Source organism: Salmo salar, chromosome ssa06 (assembly GCF_905237065.1).
Source record: "Salmo salar chromosome ssa06, Ssal_v3.1, whole genome shotgun sequence".
NCBI lineage: Eukaryota > Metazoa > Chordata > Actinopteri > Salmoniformes > Salmonidae > Salmo > Salmo salar.
Genome location: NC_059447.1, coordinates 45,873,672 through 45,898,337, shown reverse-complemented (window position 1 = coordinate 45,898,337; position 24,666 = coordinate 45,873,672). Strand labels below are relative to the sequence as shown.

The 24,666-nt window shown below is 41.8% G+C and overlaps 1 protein-coding gene across 4 annotated transcripts in view; it reads left to right on the top strand.

Moving 5' to 3' along the window:
• The window catches only part of LOC100194929 (cell division cycle 27), a 28,677-nt gene extending 7,031 nt beyond the window's left edge, over positions 1-21,646 (top strand). The window contains exons 2-20 of one of the 4 annotated variants that reach the window (XM_045719444.1): positions 2,903-3,021; positions 4,319-4,394; positions 4,917-5,064; positions 5,344-5,469; positions 6,362-6,459; positions 6,736-6,905; positions 8,615-8,832; positions 9,638-9,749; positions 9,993-10,111; positions 10,381-10,480; positions 11,019-11,223; positions 11,536-11,708; positions 13,587-13,739; positions 13,962-14,170; positions 19,181-19,298; positions 19,492-19,620; positions 19,769-19,843; positions 20,284-20,446; positions 20,796-21,646. In XM_045719444.1, the coding sequence (XP_045575400.1) occupies positions 2,995-3,021; positions 4,319-4,394; positions 4,917-5,064; positions 5,344-5,469; positions 6,362-6,459; positions 6,736-6,905; positions 8,615-8,832; positions 9,638-9,749; positions 9,993-10,111; positions 10,381-10,480; positions 11,019-11,223; positions 11,536-11,708; positions 13,587-13,739; positions 13,962-14,170; positions 19,181-19,298; positions 19,492-19,620; positions 19,769-19,843; positions 20,284-20,446; positions 20,796-20,884 (2,508 nt within the window). In that variant the 5' untranslated portion in view covers positions 2,903-2,994 and the 3' untranslated portion in view covers positions 20,885-21,646. 4 annotated transcript variants of the gene reach the window in all.
• The last annotated feature ends 3,020 nt before the right edge of the window (positions 21,647-24,666 follow it).

The window sequence follows — 24,666 nt, the reverse complement described above, 5'->3', positions numbered from 1 at the left end:
ACAACACCCTGTCGTTCTCCACTAACATCAAGGCGGTGACCCGATCCTGTAGGTTCATGCTCTACAACATTCGCAGAGTACGACCCTGCCTCACACAGGAAGCGGCGCAGGTCCTAATCCAGGCACTTGTCATCTCCCGTCTGGATTACTGCAACTCGCTGTTGGCTGGGCTCCTTGCCTGTGCCATTAAACCCCTACAACTCATCCAGAACGCCGCAGCCTGTCTGGTGTTCAACCTTCCCAAGTTCTCTCACGTCACCCCGCTCCTCCGCTCTCTCCACTGGCTTCCAGTTGAAGCTCGCATCCGCTACAAGACCATGGTGATTGCCTACGGAGCTGTGAAGGGAACGGCACCTCCATACCTTCAGGCTCTGATCAGGCCCTACACCCAAACAAGGGCACTGCGTTCATCCACCTCTGGCCTGCTGGCCCCCCTACCTCTGAGGAAGCACAGTTCCCGCTCAGCCCAGTCAAAACTGTTCGCTGCTCTGGCACTCCAATGGTGGAACATGCTCCCTCACGACGCCAGGACAGCGGAGTCAATCACCACCTTCCGGAGACACCCGAAACCCCACCTCTTTAAGGAATACCTAGGATAGGATAAAGTAATCCTTCTAACCCCCCCCCTTAAAAGATTTAGATGCACTATTGTAAAGTGGTTGTTCCACTGGATATCATAAGGTGAATGCACCAATTTGTAAGTCGCTCTGGTTAAGAGCGTCTGCTAAATTACTTAAATGTAATGTAAATGTTATGTTTGGAGGAAAAAGGGGGAGGCTTGCAAGCTGAAGAACACCATCCCAACCGTGAAGCATGGGGGTGGCAGCATCATGTTGTGGGGGTGCTTTGCTGCAGGAGTGGACTGGTCCACTTCACAAAATAGATGGCATCACGAGGCAGGAAAATTATGTGGATATATTGAAGCAACATCAAGACATCAGACAGGAAGTTAAAGCTTGGTCACAAATGGGTCTTCCAAATGGACAATGACCCCAAGCATACTTCCAAAGTTGTGGCAAAATAGATTAAGGACAACAAAGTCAAGGTATTGGAGTGGCCATCACAAAGCCCTGACCTCAATCCTATAGAAAATTGGTGGGCAGAACTGAAAAAGCGTGTGTGAGCAAGGAGGCCTACAAACCTAACTCAGTTACACCAGCTCTGTCAGGAGGAATGGGCCACAATTCACCCAACTTATTGTTGGAAGCTTGTGGAAGGCTACCCGAAACGGCAATGCTAGCAAATACTAATTGAGTATGTGAACTTCTGACCCACTGGGAATGTGATGAAAGAAATAAAAGCTGAAATAAAAAATTCTCTACTATTATTCTGACATTTCACATTCTTAAAATAAAGTGGTGATCCTAACTGACCTAAGACAGGGAATTTTTACTAGGATTAATTGTCAGGAATTGTGAAACTGAGTTTAAATATATTTGGCTAAGGTGTATGTAAACTTCCGACTTCAACTGTGTGTGTGTATATATATATATATATATATCTGCAGATTAATCGGTATCGGCTATTTTTGGACCTCCAATAATCGGTATCGCTGTAAAAATCATAATTGGTCGACCTCTAGTCAAGATCTCCCCTGAACGCTGAATATTTTAACCTTACAAATAGATAATCATCTTAGTTAGCTACTTCACCCACTTTAGCAATTTGATCCCTGGTTCATTGAATGAGGGAATTATTTTATAAAAACATAAGAAGTATTTGGTTGTAATTGTAATGTTGCAAGGTGGTCAACCCTCCTCCTGGAGTCCACGAGAGCTACTGGGTGTGCAGGCTTTTGCTCCAGCCCTGCTCGAACACACCACTTTTTTTTTTTTTTACTTTTAAAAACGGGTACCTTGAAAAGCTAATTCTGGTGTGTTTGATCAGGGTTGGATAAAAATCCTGCACATCAAGTAGCTCTCCAGATGGAGGGTTGAAGGACCACGTGTTTTATACAGTAGCCTATCCGTGCAGTATTTGACTTTGTGGGGGTTTATATGCCTTGCTGCTCAAGGCCACAACAGCAGAAAATATAATACATAGTATCATACACCAGAAGCCTTCCATTATCAATACCAGTGACAACAATGAAGGTTATTTTGTGAAGTGGTTCCTTGCATCATACAACACAATTTCCAGTCACCTTTTTGGCCCATGGTATTACATAACTTTTTTGAATTGAGCATTCAGACAAGTATAAAATCTGTCCTACTTACAAGTGGCTAAAAAAGTTAATGTCAAGCCCTGTTAAGGCAAAAATGAAAGGGGTGTGATTGGTAAACGTGAATGTCTAGCAACCCAAAGGTACAAGCATTTCGCTACACCCACATTAACATCTGCTAAACACGTGTATGTGACAAATAACATTTGATTTGAGGTTGTGTGATCGATTCTCATCATGGACAACTTTAGAATTTTAGCAACTTCGCAACTACTTATTACTTTTTAGCTACTTTGCAACTACTTAGCATGTTAGCTAACCCTTTTAACTAACTCCTAACCTTAACCCTAACCCCAACCCCTAGCCTAGCTAACGTTAGCAACAACAAATTGGAATGTGTAACATACCATACGTTTACAAAATTAGTGACATATTATAGGAATTGCATTTCGTAACATGACATCACAAATTAATACATACCATATGAAACGTAACATATCATACTAAATGTAGTGTCTCGGTTTTACTTACAGAATTATACGAAATTATCTGACACAAGGTTGCAATGGCACAGCTATAAAGATGAGTCCTATCTGTCTCTATGGTTTATACACGAGGACTGTTTCGGTTATTTACGCTAGTCTTCGATTCTATTCGTATGCTGATACTTTCGCATCTGTTTCGGATATGTTCGGGAACTTTCGGCATGGTCGGTAACGGTCGTTGTGTTCAAATCTTCAGAGCTACTTCTGGCCTGGATACTGAACTAAGAAAGGAACTGAAGAAAGAGAGAAACAAAAAACAGTGGACGAGAGAAGGAGCCTGACAACGGAATGACGGTGCTGCAGGAACCTGTTCAGGTAACGAAGCAGTTTGCTATACCAAGAAAACTGTCACATGCAGGACAAGAGGGATGTATTGTGGCTTGCACTGTTCCCTCCCTACCAGAAAGATTCACTACTGCTACACCGAGGCCTGAAAACAAATGTTTGGCCTAGCCAGTTAGCATTCCCCGAATAGTTGCTTCGTTGTCAAAAACTAGTACCTGTTATTCAATATATAACGTTACTACACAGGGGGTACTCTTTCGAACTGCCACTGTCAGCCAGGTATCCGAAATTAGATAGCGGTAGGTGCCAGGTAACTTAACTGAAGTAGGTGCTCAGTCATTAGCCATATTTAGCTAACTAGCTACGTTAACGTTAGTGAGTTAACGTTAGTTATGCAAGGCTTGTCTTGAATTATCTGGTTAATTTTAGCAAACTAGTTAGCTACTGGCAAACTCTATTAGATGGTTAGACATAATAACTTGCTAACGTTAGCTAATTACTAACTTAAACTATGACAGTAAAGTGAGTTTTTCCAGATAGCGTTATCTAAATTAAGTTAGTTAGCTAAACATTACAGCTGATCAGATTGATGTTTAACATTATTCCAATGTCGTTCTTTCTCTGCAACATAACATTAGCTAACGCTAAAGTCGTTAAGCTAAGTTAGATACTAGTAAGTTAGCTAACATGTCATCCAAGGTGTAACAGTTATTTCAGGTTGTATAGTAAATGGTCATTTGACAGCTGAACTGAGTAGTTAGCTAAAGCTAGCTACATGGATAACTGCTGCCGGCATTGACATGGCGTTTGTTGAACATTTGATGCAGCTAACGTTAGCCACTTGCCAGCTACCTTAACCTTAAATATTCAGATCTGACCTAGCCAAGTAACGTTACCGCAACTAACATAGTTAGTTACATTGCTACGTTATCCTATGGCCACATATGTTGGTATTGATTTCGAACGATGAAATAACGTTAGCTAAATGTTTGACACTTACCACGAAAAACTGGATTTCTCCTAAACCCTGGACACATTTTTTTTTTCACTAGCATTGCCTGCCAGTCGAATGTAGCTAGCTAATGGTTATTTGCTGTGTCAACATTTCATAGCCATCTAGCTAACAGCCAGCCATAATATGGAATAGTCTGCTATAATAAGCTGCAAGCTTTGTATTCAAAGAATGTTATCAACGCATGTGCTTAATGACTGATTAGGCCACCACCAGATCAGACAATCACAGTAGGCTATGTGGCAATATGTAGAGATGCAGATAGGGGAAATGGGAGACATGGCATTATGTGTTTGTTTTTCTCCCTGTGTCTAGGCTGCTGTTTGGCATGCACTAAACCACTATGCCTACCGAGATGCCGTGTTCCTGGCTGAGAGACTCTATGCTGAAGGTAATGAAATCTATCCATCTTGTCTTGAGAAGATCCTGTCCATGCTGCAGCAGACCTGAGCACCTCCTGTTCCAGCTTGCTGTGCTGACAGCTGTACAGTTCCATCTGATTCCTTTAATCCATACAGATACTCCTAAAAGGGTTTGACATGATGGTGGCTTGTGGGGCCTGACTGACACATGCAAAACAGGTTTTAGAAGACATTGTCATTTCTTATAGAATAGCCTGTAGGCTGATGTTGCTTTAATGTGGAACGCACAACACTGCAGTGGACTATTAGGCTATAGCGTAGACATGAGTCGTTCAAAATAACACATCAGGTATGAACCTTCGTCACATGCCAAAAGGAATCTAATGCTGTCAGTGCAAGTCTGAAAATGTCAGAGCCAAATGAATAACATTTATATTTATAACTCCTAGTCATCTGGGAATGAGATTGTGTGTGTCAGGGTATGTATCTGTATGTATGCATGTTCATTTAAATTATGCATTATTTGGATGCATCTCTTATCCTCCTCACAGTGCATTCGGAGGAGGCCCTCTTTCTGTTAGCCACATGCTACTATCGTTCGGGAAAGGCCTACAAGGCATACCGCCTTCTCAAGGGGCACAGCTGCACAACGCCACAATGCAAATACCTCCTCGCCAAGTGCTGTGTAGAACTGAGCAAGTAATGATGTTATTTTGTTTCTGATGTTTTAGGCCTCCTAGCTATGACATTGTGCATGCTTTGAATCCAGAGTGCCAACATATTATTTTCTTGGCCATGCTGCATACTGCAGCCAAATGGATTTAGGGTCTTGCTCTTCTGTCATGCAAGAATTGAATACAATATTTCCTCAAACAAGGATTAAAGAGGGCCAGTCCGAGGACAAGAGGCCTGGATAGTTCCCCTCCTCTTTGACCCCCGTATGCTCACATCAGTGGTCCGGTCCTCTTCTCTTCCCAGGCTTGCAGAGGGAGAGCAGATCCTGACAGGGGGGGTCCTGAACAAACAGAAGAGCCAGGAGGATATCGTCACAGAGTTTGGAGACTCTGCCTGTTTCACATTATCCCTGTTGGGGCAAATTTATTGGTAGGATGACCATGTTCATTACTTCATTGGTTAACAATCTAAAGCATGTTCTGGGAATGTTTTCAATTGAGAGCTGATTACTTGTGTGCTAGCTATCACATAGCAATACCTAATGTTTTACTATGCAACTGAGTGATAGACATTGTACCCTAGTGAAGAGGGTTAGGCGTAGCAGTGCCTTGATGTTTGTTTGTTGAGATGGACACATTTATTGTATCCCGAAGAAAACTTTGTTTATTCAGCTTCCCATGGTGTTGCTAATGAATTGGAGAGGAGGCATGTCTGTTAATGATATTTGGATGTTACCTTGGTCAATTCAAATGGACTATTTGAATGCAGCAAGGGGCTGCAGCAGCCTCCTAAGCAGAGGATGTGTCCCTTTCTACAGAGATACTGTATTTAGAACATGATGTAAGCTCAGCCAGTGGGCTAGAATGTCTGAGCATTTATCACTTAGTCATGAACATCATGTTACAATTTAGACATGCATGAATCACAATCAAATTGCTGTTGTCTCAATTTCTAAAGTGTATCCATCTCAGAAATCAGACTCTAAACAACAACGTAGTATTCTGGTATATTTCACAGTGCTGTTGCATTATTACTGTGTGATGTCAAGAAAACCAGTGTAGCGTTTAAGCAAAAGTAATTGCTCTGGTATCTAACATGTGTAACTGTAATAGAACCATAAATGCCCAGTGAGTGGTTACTTCCTCTTATACATTAGATTTGAGGTACAGAAACAAGCTAATCCTGGCAAAGATATTAGCTGGAATGTTTTAAATTAGATTAACGTGACCAGGTGCAATGTGTTTTGTTGTGTGATTGCACGTGTGTGCCTGTCACCCACATGCATCAGTCAATATCGAGAATAATTTTCTTCTGTGTGCAGCAAAACAGATCGTCTGGCCAAAGGTTCGGAATGTTATCAGAAGAGCCTGAGTATGAATCCTTTCCTGTGGTCTCCCTTTGAGTCCCTCTGTCATATCGGTGAGTCAGTCAATCAGCTAGGGTGGGTGGGTGGGTGGGTGGGTGGGGGTAGTTAGTTATATAATGCATGTGAAGATGATAGAATATGTATTTGCATGAACAATAGTTTGATTCACTTGTCATAGTAAGACAAAAAAGGGAAATTTACACGGTTCCTAATCCCATGCATGATGGCAGAACCAAATCTAATTCCCTGACCAGTGCTCAGGCTCAAATCCACTCTCTATTCCCTCCCCCTGTTCTTAAGTTGATTATATTACCCTGTATCTTTGTCAGGCGATCGTCCGGACCCGGAGCAGATCTTCAGACTAACGTCCCTGCAGTGCTTCAGCGGCGGGAGTGGAGCCCCTTCCCTGCTCCCCATCAGCCCCGCCCACACGCCAGGCCACAACATGCCCCACCGCCAGGTGGACACGGTGCTCATGGAGACGCCCCAGGACACCTTAGTACGTCCCTTCGACTCTCCCTCCCCCTGTCCATTTAAACCCAGTATTCCTGTCATCCATATTTTATCTACAGCCAGGTTTGGCTCTCTTTATAATGATGGCTTGGATTGCATTGGTATCAAGATGAGTGTTTGATCTGGTTTTTGGTCAGGGGTTGGAACTGTGGAAGAATGTGATCTGTGAACACTCTGGGTGTAACGGTAAACTTATTCTTATGGGGACCTGTCAAATTTGAACACCTACTCCATTCATGGGTTTTTCTTTTATTTGTACTATTTTCTACATTGTAGAATAATAGTGAAGACATCAAACCATGAAATAACACATGAAATCATGTAGTAACCAAAAAATTGTTCAACAAACCTTTTGCCTTGATGACAGCATTGCACACTATTGGCATTCTCTCAACCAGCTTCATGAGGTAGTCACCTGGTATGCATTTCAGTTGTCAGTCAATCCAGAAAATTATTAACTTTGAAAGTTTCTCAAGTGTATTCGCAAAAACCATCAAGCGCTATGATGAAACTGACTCATGAGGACCACCACAGGAAAGGAAGACCCAGAGTTACCTCTGCTGCAGAGGATAAGTTCATTAGAGTTACCAGCCTCAGAAATTGCAGCCCAAACAAATACTTCACATTTTCAAGTAACACATCTCAACATCAACTGTTCAGAGGAGACTGTGTGAATCAGGCTTTCATGGTCGAATTGCTGCAAAGAAACCACTACTAAAGGAAAACAATAATAAGAAGAGACTTGCTTGGGCCAAGAAACACGAGCAATGGACATTAGACCAGTGGAAATCTGTCCTTTTGGTCTGATGAGTCCAAATTTGAGATTTTTGGTTCCAACCGCCATGTGTGGGCTTTGCTGATGACACTGTCAGTGATTTTAGAATTCAAGGCACACTTAACCAGCATTGCTACCACAGCATTCTGCAGCGATACGCTTAGTGGGACTATAATTTGTTTTCAATAGGACAATGACTCAAAACACACCCTCAGGCTGTGTAAGGGCAATTTGACCAAGAAGGAGAGTGATGGAGTGCTGCATCAGATGACCTGGCCCCCACAATCACCCGACCTCAACCCAATTGGGATGAGTTGGACTGAACAGTGAAGGAAAAGCAGCCAACAAGTGCTCAGCATATGTGGGAACTCCTTCAAGACTGTTGGAAAAGCATTCCAGGTGAAGCTGGTTGAGAGAATGTCAAGAGTGTGCAAAGCTGTCAACGCAAAGGGTGACTAGTTTGAAGAACCTAAAATATATTTAGATTTGTTGAAAATGTTTTTGGTTACTACATGATTCAACATGTGTTATTTCATAGTTTTCATGTCTTTACTATTATTCTACCATGTCTCCTGATGTTTAAGCATTGTTGTGGACCTCCAATTCTTATTTGTATTGTGTGTGTGTGTGTGTTTCTCTCCAATTTCGATCTTGTCTCATCGCTGCAACTCCCCAACGGCTCGGGAGGCGAAGGTCGAGTCATGTGTCTTCCACCCGCTTAACCCGGAAGCCAGCCACACCAATGTGTCGGAGGAAACACCGCTCACCTGATGACCGAGGTCAGCCTGCAGGCGCCCGGCCTGCCACAAGGAATCGCTAGAGCGCGATGAGCCAATTAAACCCCCCCATAACCTGTCTAACCAAATGTGTGCACAGAAGAACTGACAACCCTTGTCTCGTTCCCTTTCCCTCCCCTGTAGGAATTAAACAGACTGAACCTGGAGTCTTCCAACTCCAAGTACTCGTCTCTGAACACAGACTCCACCATGTCCTACATCGACTCGTCCCTCATCTCCCCGGACACCGTAGGGCCTCTGGGGACAGGGGGCTCCCTGCTGTCCAAACAAGTGCAGAACAAACCCAAGAGTGGGCGCAGTCTACTGGGAGGACCGGCAGCACTCAGCCCCCTCACACCCAGGTACTGGTCTCACCCCGTACACTCACATATGAGGTGTTTTTTCTCAGTAGAGGCTCGATTGTGTTGGGCTGTTTTTATCATAAGTGGCTAGATGACGCGTGCCTGTGTCAATCTGCTCATACGTGTCGTGTGGCACAGTATTTTGAGTGTGGCGTGTATTCCCTTTGTGTTGAGGCACTCCCACATGTTTCCTTCTTCGACTACATTTACAGTGTCATTATGTAGGGTGTCGAGTGGGGTGAAAAAGGTGCTTTGATGATGAAATTTCACTTGATATAAAATACATTTTACCAAGACAAATATGATTATTAATGTTCTGAATCTTTCAGTGGGGTCTTTCAGTTTGCCTTCATTCTCACAGCATCCAGCCTAGCTGACGCAATGCTATTTTCTTGTATTTTGACCACTTCTTCTCTGGCCTCCATTGTTTTAGTCACCCTAATTTTGGCCAACCTACAAGGGTGAAAACTCCAATAACTTTTTTGAATGGATTATGATAGAAACATGCGTTTTGGTCTCTCATTCATTCATCCTCCAGCTCCATTGTCCACTAGTCTGTAATTAGGGAGACTGTAATGATAACTGGCTTCAGAGGACTTGTTGGTTACTGCTTTCCAGCCTTTGTCCTCTACGACGGCTTTGTTCTGTGTGGTCTTTTCTACCTCCGTTACAGGCTTCTCTGGTACTATAACTGGATGTAAATGGCGTCCATGGGGACTTCTGGATGATATGCAAAATTATACAGAGCTGAATAAGTCAACAATGTATATTTTTATACTGAGAATCCATTTGATCTTATTCCCAGTTTTGGAATCTTGCCCCTGGAGCCCAGCCCAGGGGAACCCTTATATCTTCAGAACTACTCTCACAGTGGCTCGGGGATGGAGCCGCCCCCTCCCGGAGTCCCACCAAAGAAGGTATGCACATGTCATCGCTATAATGAAGACAACATGCCAACTGTTATGTGGCTCTCCTATTTGGAGTGTTGATCGAAGAGCAACATGCTGTGTGTAAAAATGGATCTATGCAATCTGAGTAGAAAACATTTTAACTTCAGAGGAGATTCCTTTTAATTTCAGTGATGGATTGAACAATGAAGGCGGTCAGATGTTTTGTTGGACATTTTTTTTAACAGCTTGTTCCCACTTTTCTCTCTTCAGTCTGTCGCGAGAATCAGTCAGGTGGGGACGAAGTCAGTGTTTGCACAGAGCGGTAACAGCAGGGAGGTCATCCCTATCCCCTTCAACCAGACTCAGACCACTGCCCCCCCACAGACCAGGTATGTGCTCATTACAAGGCCCATGTTTACAGTATGGAAATGCAGAGATGTTGCCAAAAAAGACAGCTGTACTCACAATACTTGTTCATTTTCAGTGAGAATTCATGCAAGGTGAAATTGTGTTAATGTTATGAAATTGTGATCCATACTTGTTTTGAGTTAAGTGTTGTGCTTTAAACTTGAAATGTCACTCATGGCGTTAGTGTTCTCTGTGCTTATGGTTGTCTAAGTATGAAGGCCTGATAACCGTTTTTCTGTGCCTACTGTAGTACTACGCCTCAAGTGCTGAGCCCCACCATCGCTGCTCCCCCCAACGTGCAGCCCAGACGGAGCTCCAGACTCTTCACCAGTGCCAGCTCTACTGCCAAGGTAACGTAGCAGAGACTCCTTTGGGAATTTTTTTAATTCAAAATGCATCATGATGATCTGACAAGTGACACTTTCCAATATCTTGAAAACTTGACTGCTGATATTCAAAACATTATGGGACTATTATGGTATTATCAACAGTGGACTAATGAAACAAATACCAAAATATAGTTTGAGTGGATTTTTACTTTAAACAAATAACCAAATACTGGGATTGAGATGGACAGTAGGATTTGTGGTGCATCTTTTTAACCAGGAAAACAAAAACCTCAGTTCGCTCTCAAGTCTAGCATTTAAGTAGTGTAATGATATTTATGAGCAGAGATTGCAGTTATGTATTATTTTGTTCTATATAGAATAGTTTGGCACAAAACAGACTGGCACTGGGCTGTGCTGCTGAGATTCTTGGCAAAGACGTTATTTTTCCTAGTACTCTGTCAGTACCAAATATCAAAAGCGAGGGGGGGGCAGACATGTATCTGACGTTAGCAGAGGTCTTTGAGATGCTAAACACAAACAAACATGCATTCCTCAACAGGAGAACAGCAAGAAGCTGAAAATGAAGTTCCCCACCAAAATCCCCAACCGGAAGACCAAGTCAAAAACGGGCAAGGGAGGCATCACCCCATCCAACCTGAACGAGAGCATTGAGATCCTCAAGCTGGACTCGTCCATGACAGAGGGGAAAGTCAGTATGGGCTCTCCTCAGTTCCAAGCCTTCAGTCTGCAGAAGGCTGCTGCAGGTGAGTTTGGGACACTGTTAGAATGAATTCTCAGACATTGACTTTCAATTCAATGAGTCTTTACCTGACCATATCAAGATGTTGAGCTCAGACGCTGAGACGTAGCTCAGCAGCAGTGACACTGCCATTAAACAAATTATGTCAAAGTAATGCAGTAGTTTTCTGACTTTTCTTGATTTGCTGTTATAATAGTAATACATTTCTATAGTCTTAGCCACCTTGTCATACTTTAGCTATGACAAACACAATGGAACAATGTCCTTACAAAGATGCCTTCACATCTCCAACCCCTCTTTCCCCTCTGTGTTCCAGATGGCCTGATGTCGCTGATGCGAGACATCGGCCGGGGGTACCTGGCCCTCTGCTCTTACAACTGTAAAGAGGCCATTAGCATCCTGAGCCAGCTGCCCTCCCATCACTACAACACAGGGTGGGTCCTGGGACAGATCGGCAGGGCCCACTTTGAGCTGGCCGAATACATGCAGGTAAGGGAGGACCTTCTTTTGCTAGGTTCACCTTTTCAAATCAAATCACATTTTATTTGTCACATGCGCCGAATACAACAGGTGAAGACCTTACAGTGAAATGCTTTAAGAAAAAAGTGTTCAGTAAAAAATATACTTTTATATATAAAAGTAACAAATAATAAAACAGCAACAGTAAAATAACAATAGTGTGGCTATATACAGCGGGTACCGGTACAGACTCAATGTACGGGGCACCGGTTAGTCGAGGTTATATGTACATGTAGGTAGAGTTAGTGACTATGCATAGATAATAACAGAGAGCAGCAGCAGTGTAAAAGAGGGGTCTGGGTAGTCCTTTGATTAGCTGTTCAGGAGTCTTATGGCTTGGGGGTAGAAGCTGTCAAGAAGCCTTTCTTAGTCCTATATTGACGCTTTGCCTGTTTTATGGTTCATCGTAGGGCATAGCGGGGTTTCTTATAAGTTTCTGGGTTAGAATCCCGCTTCTTGAAAGCGGAAGCTCAACCCGTTAGCTCAGTGTGGATGTTTCCCTTTAATCCATGGCTTCTTGGTGGGGTACAGTTACTGTGGGGACGACGTCATCGATGCACTTATTGACTGATGTGGTGTACTCTTCAATGCCATCGGAAGAATCCCAGAACATATTCCAGTCTGTGCTAGCAAAACGGTTCTGGAGCTTAGCATCTGCTTCATCTGACCACTTTCTTATTGCAGTCACTGGTGCTTCCTGCTTTAGTTTTTGCTTGTAAGCAGGAATCAGGAGGATAGAATTATGGTCAGATTTGCCAAGTGGAGGGCAAGGGAGAGCTTTGTACGTGTCTCTGTGTGTGGAGTAAAGGTGGTGTAGAGTTATTAAAAAATACAAATTCCCTCTGGTTGCGCATTTAACATGCTGGTAGAAATGAGGTAAGATTTAAGTTTCCCTGCATTAAAGTCCCCGGCCACTAGGAGCGCCATCTCTGGATGAACATTTTCCTGTTTGCTTATGGCGGTATACAACTCATTGAGTGCGGTTTTAGTGCCAGCATTGTTTTGTGGTGGTATATAGACAACTACGAAAAATACAGATAAACTCTCTTGGTAAATAGTGTGGTCTACAGCTTATCATGAGATGCTCTAACTCAGGCGAGCAAAACCTTGAGACTTCCTTAGATTTCGTGCACCAGCTGTTGTTTACAAATATACATAGACCGCCACCCCTTGTCTTACCAGAGGCCACTGTTCTATCCTGCCGAAAAGCGTAAAACCCACCCGCTGTATGTTATTTATGTCGTTGTTCAGCCACTACTCGGTGAAACATAAGATATTAGTTTTGAATGTCCCGTTGGTAGGATATACGTGATTGTAGTTCGTCTATTTTATTATCGATTGATTGTACGTTGGCTAATAGGACTGATGGTAAAGGTAGATTACCCTCTCGGCGACGGATCCTAACAAGGCATCCGGACCTTCGTCCTTGATACCTCCGTCTCTTTCTCCTGCAAATGACTGGGACGAGGGCCTTGTCGGGCGTCTGAAGTAAATCCTTCCTGTCCGACTTGTTGAAGAAAAAATATTCCTCCAGTACGGGGTGAGTAATCGCTGTCCTGATATCTAGAAGCTCTTTTCGGTCATAAGACACGGTGGCAAAAACATTATGTACAAAATAAGTTACAAATGACGCAAAAAAAAAATACGGCAGCCATCTCCTTATTATACCTAAAACGGATTGTGGGCATCTGAAGCTAGATGTACTCCTATCCTTACTACAATTTCACAGGGTGAAGATTGTCAATTGGATGCAAAGAGTGGTCGATGGCTGTGTATGGTGGCTTTTGCTACTTCTCAATGGCTCGATTAGAAACTTCTCACTCTTTGCCTCCTTTCCCCTTCCTGCAGGCGGAGAGGATCTTCTCGGAGGTGCGGCGCATCGAGAGCTACCGGGTGGAGGGCATGGAGATTTACTCCACCACACTGTGGCACTTGCAGAAGGACGTGGCCCTGTCGGCCCTGTCCAAAGACCTCACCGACATGGACAAGAATTCACCAGAGGTACGTAGTTAAATAACACACTGGGACAAACAGTTGCATGTACTGTATCCACATGTCTAGTCCTGGACTAAAAAGTATGTTCAATTGAGACTTTTCCATTGGGAAATGCTTACAAGTGATTCTATTTTTGTTTCTTTTGCTCCTATTTCTATCATTACTCATACCCTTTTCTCTCCTTATATTCCCTCCCTCCTCCCCAACGCACTCTCTCTGTCCCCTTAGGCGTGGTGCGTGGCTGGTAACTGTTTCAGTCTGCAGAGGGAGCATGACATAGCCATTAAGTTCTTCCAGCGTGCCATCCAGGTGAATCCGGGCTTTGCCTACGCCTACACGCTGCTAGGCCATGAGTTTGTCCTCACAGAGGAGCTGGAGAAGGCTCTGGCCTGCTTCCGTAACGCCATCAGAGTCAACACACGCCACTACAATGCCTGGTAAGTTAGTGGACAACCTTGGAGTGATAGTGGATGTGACAAAATCTGAACTACAATCGTAATAGATGAAAATGCTCATGTTTATTATATTACCATACTATGTTATTTTATTACCTCCATGTCGTAGTACTCCAGTCCGATCTCGAGACCACATATTGAGTTCTTGTGTCGGATACATTTGTACTCGGTCTTGTCTCGGACAGTGAGGACCTGTAATTTTTTCCCAAGACCAGCAGAGTAAAACACTCATAATTATCAGCTTCCGTTCAGCCAGCGCATAAAACCGCTTCGCCAGGCCAACATTAATATCTTAACAGCCTTTATATCTATTATAGACATGTTTGAGCAGTGGCGGACTTATAGGCCTTCAGTGTGTGACAGGTTCGTGATTCTGAAAGGACAGCAACTGTAATACTATAGCAGTCTTTGTACACACAAAGGGCCAGTGGTGTAGTGGAGGGTATAGGCAGGTTTAAACCCTATACCCAGTTGTTTTTCAGTGGGCATTGCTTATACTCACTACTTAATCCCTACTGATGCCTATCAAAGTAGTGTAGTGGCGATTTTAAGACTTATCAATTATATAGTACAATAGAGAAATCATGTAAAAAGTAGCCTACACAATCGCAAAGCACGTGAAATATATTCACATGCGCGCCGCACATGCCTAGTTTCAGAGGAATATCATCTGCAGGCAGCAAGAGTGTGAAGCTGTCAACTGGTTTTGGCATGGAGTAGCTCACAGAAGAATGACATTGGTAGCTGGTAGGGTAGGACAGACGTTTCAACATATCTACTAGTAAATGCTAACTAAGGCAACAATGGGTATGCAAACCATGCTAACTAAGGCAACAATAGGTATGCAAACCAGGTATTGAAAAGGTTTAGTCTGAAGTGTTGGTTAGTTGGCTATTTGTGATGCGCAATTGTTTGCATCGGGGTGTAGACATGGATGAGCTTGGGTTGTCAGAGGCCCACCCACTGGGGAGCCAGGCCCTGACAGGCCCATCCAATCAGATTGATGTGGTTTAAGCATTGTTGTGGACTTAGACATCATATTTTTGTTTGTTTTTTCAACAAACAAAAAAAGTGTGATTTTTGAGAGAGAATCTGAAATCTATAGGAAAACAAGATTTTTCACAAAGGGAGCCTTTCCTTCACTGGGCGGGCCATTTGGGAACGTTTTGGCAAAATTTGAGTATACTGACTTCTCCAGGCACCACTACCACACTGCATAGGGCTGATGGAAAGACAGCAGTCACGCAACATGATGTTAAAGGATAAACTCGGCCATAATAAGCCAGTAGGTCCCAATCATTAGAATACAAAAACACAACCATTAAGCTTTTCTCAATCAAAATTTACTACAACTATTTCTCACTGCAAAAAACATTTCACGTTTAGCACACAAAGTAACCAACCGGTAACCTAAAGTTTTTAAAGGGGACTAAAAGCGTTTTAACTACTTTGCAGATATGAAACAATCATATCAGTAAAAAAAAATCTAATTCCCAGTTTATGCTACAAAACCAACTGTATAAGAGGTTTTAAAAAATGTCTTATAGTTTACGTCATGGAATGTCAAGTCAAATAAGGCATTGTTGGCAGAATAGTTGGATACAGTTCAATGCATGATTCATATAATTCACCAATGCATTTCGTGGTAATCCCAAAAATATTTATCAGGCAGTAAATCACAGCTGTCCTGGTACATTGTTTGCTGCCTCCATTTGGGATGCATTGTTTCAATGACTCAATATAAAAATGGATGAATGTAACTAAGGTAGGGAATGTCAATATAATCAAACCAGCAAGGATCACAAGTCAGTCATAACGTGGCGAATAGGCTAGCGTATCTATTTATGTAGCAAGCTAAAAACATGGAGCCGAACACAGCTAGCAGGATGTCATGCCATCGGAGGAGTGAGTGACAATATTTTCCATTAATATCGTTTTTGCGTGGCTATACAAAGCTAGAGATGCAGGTGTCATTTGGTTAGCTAGCAAGAACTTGAACGACTTAGCATAGTTACCATATCTCTTGCATTCGCAAATTCACCCTGGCTTTCTACTCCGATTTCAGAGCACTCTCGTCTGAGTGTGCCAGAGCGTGGAACTGAATTTACGAACGCACAACACCTGCTGAATATGAACGTGTCAGTAAACGTAGGCAAAAAGTCATAGTTAGTCAAGAACACTCTAGATAACATGTAACTAGCTCTGCTATGTCGAGTAAAATGGTCAGTGAGGTGTGCTTAGGTGCTTGGTTGGTACAAGCATGCATTGGCAGGCAAGCTGCAGAAGGACGAGAGCACAATTCCCCATTGTTTAGCTGAAAACGTTTGAGTGTTTATCTAATGTTCCTTCGTTAGATTTTATCTTGCTCTGGCTAGCAGTAGTTGTTGATCTTGTTGATGTGCATAACTGAGGTAGAGAGAGCCTACCTTTTCATGGTTGTTTGATCAATAGAAATTTAAAGTTCCCAAATGCCACGTTATGACCGTGATGTTTTACATATTTGCAGAAATCCATTCAGGTGTATTTTTTGGCGAATGTGTTCTAATGATCTAAAATTGCGCTGTTACAACTGCCTGTAAACACAGACCAGTTCAAAGTGAAGGATTGCAGGCCCATGTGGCAAATGGCTTGTTTGTATAAAGGTCTACTGTAGTTCTGATTGGCTATTGCGCACCGGTCTGTCTAAACGCACGGCCGCTTTCCCACTTTATATTGCTATATAATTTTCACAAATGCCTTAGTATACGTTCTAATAAAACATTCTAATAATTTGTCAGAATAGTTTAATTTTTATTTTTTATAAGTGTCATTCTTCCTGGTGTGTATATGAACAGATGTGTATAAGATTTCATATTGCTAAAATGCTGTCAGTTCCACTTTAAATGCAACACTGTTTCACACAGTCTCCTTCCGTGGCCTCCAACTGCTCTTAAATGCAAGTAAAACTAAATGCATGCTCGTCAACCGATCGCTGCCCGCCCGTCCAGCATCACTACTCTGACTTAGAATGTCTGGTTAGACTGTAAACTCTCCTTCCAGAATCACATTAAGCATCTCCAATCCAAAATTAAATCTAGAATCGACTTCCTATTTCGCAACGAAGCATCCTTACCCTCGTAAAACTGACTATCTTGCCGATCCTTGACTTTGGTGATGTAATTTACAAAATGGCCTCCAACACTCTACTCAGCAAATTGGATGCAGTCTATCACAGTGCCATCCGTTTTGTCACCAAAGCCCCATATACTACCCACCACTGCGACCTGTATGCTCTCGTTGGCTGGCCCTCGCTTCATATTCGTCGCCAAACCCACTGGCTCCAGATCATCTATAAATCTTTGCTAGGTAAAGCCCCGCCTTATCTCAGCTCATTGGTCACCATAACAGCATCCACCCATAGCACGCGCTCCAGCAGGTATATTTCACTGGTCACCCCTAATGCCAATTCCTCCTTTGGCTGCCTTTCCGTACAGTTCTCTGCTGCCAATGACTGGAACGAATTGCAAAAATCACTGAAGCTGGAGTCTCCAGCTATCTCCTTCACTAACTTTAAGCACCAGCTGTCAGAGCAGCTCACAGATCACTGCACCTGAACATAGCCCATTTGTAAATAGCCCATCTAAATACCTCATCCCCATACTGTTACTTATTTTATTGTTTTGCTCCTTTGCACCCCAGTATCTCTACTTGCACATTCATCTTCTGCACATATATCACTCCAGTGTTTAATTGCTAAATTGTAATTATTTTGCCACTATGGCCTATTTATTGCCTTACCTCGTTTATCTTACCTCATTTGCACACACTGTACATAGACTTTTTTTCTATTGTGTTATTGACTGTAGGTTTGTTTATTCCATATGTAACTCTTGTTTGTGTCGCACTGCTTTGCTTTATCTTGGCCAGGTAGCAGTTGTAAATGAGAACTTGTTCTCAACTACCCTACCTGGTTAAATAAAAATAAATAAATAAAAAACAATTTTCATAGAGTTGGCTAACAGCAAGCGCACTGCAATAAACAGTTCCACTCATCAGAGGATGATTATTTGAAACGTAACTTGTTGAAAGTTATTCTTGAAAAGGGAGAAGCTAACAAATTAGCAACAACATCCTCTTATATAACACCTGCTGCTGCAAACTAGACGACAACAAAAGCTAGCTAGCTAGACCGTGGGAAATCTACTGCTCGCTATTGCGCAGTGACCTGTTGGCCTTAAAAAAAATTGCAGTTTCTATACGTTTTTGTAAAAACGGTCCCACTCATTAATAAGCCAATGTGATTGGTTGATTTCACTGTCTCTCCACATTTTGCCCTATTACAGTTGAATGGCAGATGCATTTATCTAGCTTCTGATGGCCTAGCCAATGGCTGACTTAGTTAGCTAGATTTATCTCCGCAGAGACCAGCAAAGAAAAATCCTGGTTGGATCTTTTTTTTTCTCTGCAGCGTTAACCCTTTTCTTTACAACAAAAACTGAAGCTATTAAATCAGAACACCATTGAAATTATTATAATTATTTTATTAATCCTTAGCCTTTCTCTGAAGGTGTAGAAGGCCCGTTGTTCCCCACTGTGTTTGGGTTAGTAATAATTTGTAGAGTGGCTCTATTTTCCCTCAGCATGCATTTTTTCACTATTCTGAATGTCTAAAGAATCCATATGTTCTGAAATATGAACCCCAAAATACTGGACATTTTGACCTCTTATGGTGGTGATTTGACAATTACAATCATGGTCTTGAATTAGACTCACATTTTTCTGGTCTTGACTCTGTCTCGGACCCCCTCCGGTCTTGACTCGGACTCGATCTGGTGTTGGTCTTGAATTGGTCTCGCTTTAGGTTTTCCCGAACACAACACTGTATTACCTTAATAATCTAAAGTCTCTAAGGAATTAAAGCTAAAGTAATATTTTGATGATATTGACTAATTTATTATGGGAGACACTTACTTCACCTTTATCTCGTTTTCCTCTCCATCCCTCCATCTCCAGGTATGGCTTGGGGATGATCTACTATAAGCAGGAGAAATTCAACCTGGCAGAGATTCACTTCAAGAAGGCACTTAGCATCAACCCTCAGAGCTCTGTGCTCCTCTGCCACATCGGAGTGGTGAGTGGCCTGCTACACTCAGTCTATTTCAGCTCACTCAGTCAGATTACTTACAAAAATACTTATTCAATTATATGTATTATTATTGTTACTATTTTCAAAGCCTGTAGTATTTTACATTTGGTACTTGAGTCATATTTCCAATGTTCTTTATGGCACACTAACTCGCTCCATGTTGCCTGTTTCCACACAGGTTCAGCATGCATTGAAGAAGTCTGACCATGCTTTGGAAACCCTGAATAGAGCGATCAACTTAGACCCCAAGAACCCTCTATGCAAATTCCACAGGGCCTCCATCCTCTTCGCAAATGAAAAGTACAAGGTAGGTCCGTATGGCATTTCACAAGCGAACACTGACTAGCCTACTTTTCAGCACAATTCCTCTTCTTCCATATTAATATTATCATTATTCACTGCATTTTCTACTGGTTAAGTCTAAGAAAACTGTTTTTTGTGTGTTCCCTTTTCAGGCGGCTCTACAAGAGCTTGAAGAGCTGAAACAAATAGTGCCCAAAGAGTCCCTTGTTTACTTTTTAATAGGAAAGGTAAACTTTATTTTCTTTGTGGGGATTACGAGGAAAGGAGTCGACTATAAGTGAAGAATTTACTGTCACTTTGATATTTGTACTCAATAATAGACCACTTTACACTCACCTCTCATATCATACAGTCTGACTTTGTGCAATGCACTAAATAGCTATGTTTTTTACATCAAATTTTATGTCACGCCCCGAATACGAAATGAAATGCTTACTTGCAAGCCCTTAACCAACAATGCAGAGTTTTAAAAAAGTAAGAAATGTGTTAAATAAAGAAGAGACAGTAACACAATTAAATAACAATAACGAGGCTATATACAAGGGGTACCGAGTCAATGTGCAGGGGTATGGGTAAGTTGAGGTAATTGAGGCAGTTTACGAATGTATTCATATGGATGGTGTGTCCTGCTCTAATCATATGCTTTCCTCCCTATTGCTCCCCTCAGGTGTATAAAAAGCTGGGCCAGACACACTTGGCATTGATGAACTTCTCCTGGGCCATGGACCTGGATCCCAAAGGAGCCAACAATCAGATCAAAGAGGCCATAGACAAGAGGTACCTCCCTGACGACGAGGAGCCTGTCACTGAGGACTACCCATATGACTCAGGTACAACCACTGTGACTGCCATGACAGACTGATGCATAGCTATGACCATTTAGTTCCCTGTTAATGACGGCAATGACCTGTACATTTGTTATGAGTTACATGATCATTTAGGAATGCAAATTATTTGACAGAATTAAAATTAAACATTGAGTACTAGTAGTAAGTCATTTTGAGTTAATATACTTCTGAATTTGAATAGTATATGTGAAACACTCCAGAAAGGTGTAGCCAAGTGGTCTACCATTAAAGTACATATTTTAGGGCGAGAATGCCAATATGGTCAAGAAGGAAGCTGAAAAGTCACTGTCAGGAGCCATGCTTTGACCTCTGACCTCCACCTTGTCCCCAGCAGCTGAGGTGGAGGAGTCGCAGGAGAGCAGTATGACCAACGCAGACGACACGCAGCTCCACACCGCTGAGAGCGATGAGGTCCTGTAACCCCCCCAGACCCTACCCCTTCACACAGGCCCCTCCTTTGGACTTAAAAACCATGCCAACCTGGAGCCAACCTCTGGACTCCAGTATTAAAGAGGAAGAGGGAAAAAAAGGAAAACAAACTGCTGCTAATACAGTACCTCCGATTTTTAAATATTTTTTTTTATCATCTGCTATTTCTTGGTTTCGTTTTCTTCTACCCCCAACTCCCACCATCCTCGTCCTTCTCCTGTCATGCCTTAGTCCTCACTGGCTTATCATTATCGTCAGGTCCCATGCAGCCATGTGTGGATGCGTTTTATTTTTTTATTTCTTTGGTTTGTTTTTCCTAGAATACCTCATCAGCACCACATCGCCCCATCAGTGCTGATTTTGAATGTCCCGCCCCTCATCATTGAAAGACATCATTTTCGCTTCTTTTAGGTTTGGAGCGCTGCGTTCATGCCCACGGAAGAAAAATAAACAACATTCATGGACGTTCATGTCTTAATGTTTAGTTTTTTTAATGTTCTTTTTAGCAGCTTTTCCCTGAATAAACACTTGTGTTATAGCCTGTAACTCTTTGGTTCCTCTCTGCTGATTGGTCCGTGAGTAAATGTATGGGAGAGGATTGAGGACAAGCACATTTCTCGCCTTTTCTCCGAGGCGTTGGGACGTCCAAGGTGATCCAACCATGGCTATGGCCCCGTCGAGTCTCATTGAGATCTAGCAATGATCGATGTCTCGATCACAGATAAATAAATAAAAGTGACATATTTAACCATGTTTGTTTTAGAAGTGCCTCTTATTGACAACGATGTGAAAAGCCACTGGTTCATCCAACCTGTCAACAAGATTCGATGTGCAGTTCTTTTGATGTGGTTCATCATGAAATACTTTTAGAAACAAATGTGCTAAAATATGATAATCATCCACAGGTTTAGAATGAGTGCCAGTCTGTCTATCATGCCAACTACTTTTCATTCATCGTCGTGCCAAACATGTTTGGCTTGACAATGACAGTAATGGAGTTGGAAAGAGCACAAACTGATCTGGGACAAGGCTAACACAGGTTGGTTCTCACTGACCACATTAATACAAGGTATGATGATGGGGATTAAATGCACAGTTTCAATATTTGGATGCATGTGATCCCCTAGAATTAATCACACAAATATCCAGTGTGTTTGGGGAATTTCACATTGATTCTGTGTGTATGTACACAATGTTTCTTGATGTGCTTCTTAACGTACAGTTGGGAAAGGCAAATATCTCAATGCCACATTCAGAAATTTTGCCCCATATCAAGGAGTTGAAATGCCTTTCCTAAAGTTCTGATCATTTTTTCTAAGGCATAGTGTATGGATACAAGTAACTTAAAATGTGTCCTCTGCACAGCCAGGTCAAAATATTATGTTCTCATTTTGCAAGTGCGTTGGGGTCTTAATTTAAAATGTGTTCTGTCTTTGGGGATAATGTCTGTTCGTGTGTGTGTGTATGTGTATATATATATATATATATATATGCTATTCATTTTAAGGATATTTGAAATGATAGAATAAACTACTTTAAACATGTGCTCTATTTGACTGCCATGTACTCCCACAAACTGTGAATGTCAGTAAATGTAAGACTTGTTGGCTGCATCTACCTTTACAAAGACCTGATAAGACAATGTATCTTAGTAGATGCTGATCAGAGCAAATTGGCTAATGACTGGGGGACTGAACAACAGATTATAGCCTAGTTAAAATTTGAAGTATGGATTTATATCACAAGTCTCAATTAATTGCATTGAGAACACTAATGATTAGTTAATGGTTTATAAGTGGGGGAAACCAAGATTGTTTCAGGACAGGAGATGAAGGAAGATGACTCAGTGGTTCTGACAGCAGTGGGAGGATATTTTCACAATTGAGGACCTGGAACAGAGAAGAACTGGGATGAGCATCTGCTGTATCCTTGCCCTCACTGACATACCAGGACATTGCATCTGATGTATCCTTGCCCTCACTGCCATAGCAGGACATTGCATCTGATACAAGCAGGAACTTGGAACCAGTGTATGGAGGTTAGGAAGGTTATTTTAAGGTTAGTCTTATCATGTAGGACAGAAAGACCTCTGCGAGTGGGGGATGACTAACTGACAATACACCTAGTCAGGTTTCAGGTCCTCAACAACTGGGCCACTCCACATACACACCATTATCTCTGGATAATGCCATTTTAGTCCAGCAATGTAATATTACACTACAGCAGCCTGAAGAAAAGCCCTTTCAAATGACAGTGATTCAATTGTGACCCAGCATCGGCTTGTCAACACATCTAACACCGTATTAGGTTGCTTAAAAAGATTCGACTGTTCTCAGTGGCTATTACTAGGTACAAATTATGCTCCGTTTAGCCAATTAATGGGTTCAAATTTGGAGACTAAATACAAAGTAATTTGTGGCAAATGATTTGGTGGAGACCGGGATCATTTGGTCAAATTGACGTTGAAGAGTAATTGGCCAACAATTTAGTCTAACCAAATAATTTTATTTTAAAGTATTGCACAGTTATTGAGCTTGTATATTAATGACGACAACAACTGGTAAACTTCCATTTATTTACTTTCAACTGGACGACCATCCGTGCAGACTAAAAGATAAATAAACCAATCGCCATCGCTGCATAACCAAATTGACGAATCACAGGGCTAGGCAGGCGGGTAATTCCGGTTCAAGACTGGTTGAGTTGTGCAGGTAAGTGAACATGAAGTCTTGACTCTGTCATGTTAAAACTCAGTTTATCTCAGGTAATTTTACAAACGGATTATATTAGAAGATAAAATGAATAGAGATGGGATTGAAGTGTGTTATCTTGTATGTTATTTATTTATTTAATGATCCAGTTTGAAATGCAAAGGTAAAACTGCGAACGTTACTGTGGGGTTGCAGTCAACAGGCCAAATAGTGTATCTAGCTAACGTTAGCTAGCTATCGTTCTTCGGGTGTCGTACAGTAGGCGCACACACTTGCAAAATTATATACACTATATAGTAAATAATAATTGTGATAACATTGAAATATTTACAGTATAATTTCGCACAGTAAGTCAGTGTGTGATATTGTGTATGGTTTGCTACGTTTATAAAGTAGTAATAGATTTTAGCGCAAGGATTGCTAGCAAGTTATGCTAGCCGCGCTAGCTAACTTACTTAGAACAAGGGCCGTGGAGTTTGTTAGCCAGTTCGCTAGCTATTAGCTAGCCAACATAGTTGATTATGGGCTACAGCCCATTTCCACAATAAAATCAGTCAAGCTAACAGAGTATTGAGTCTGAAATCAATACAGTTTATTCTTAATTTAAAAAACTGTGGGAGATTGTGCCCTAGTCTAGTGTTACTGTAGCTGCACGTAAATGTTCACCAAAATTCAACAAGATAATTTGCAGAATAATTTTAGAATATGGCACAATGCCAGGTCATTCTATAAATAAAGTATGATTGTCATATAGACTCAGAACAACAAAAATAAATCAATGTTCTGTACAAAGTGTTTTTAGATATTCTTTGTAGTGCCATACCAAGTAGGCCTATATCAGTCATATGATTTATAGGTATATTATTGATTTATAATACAGTTTGTTTGTGTGTGTACAGGTCCTTTGGACAAAGAACTGGAGGGATTGATTACCTTGTGGAAGTTACAGTGCATTTGAAAAGTATTCAGACCCCTTCACTTTTTCCACATTTTGTTACGTTTGTTATGCCTTGTTCTAAAATGTATTAAATCATTTTTTCCTCTCAATCTACACACAATACC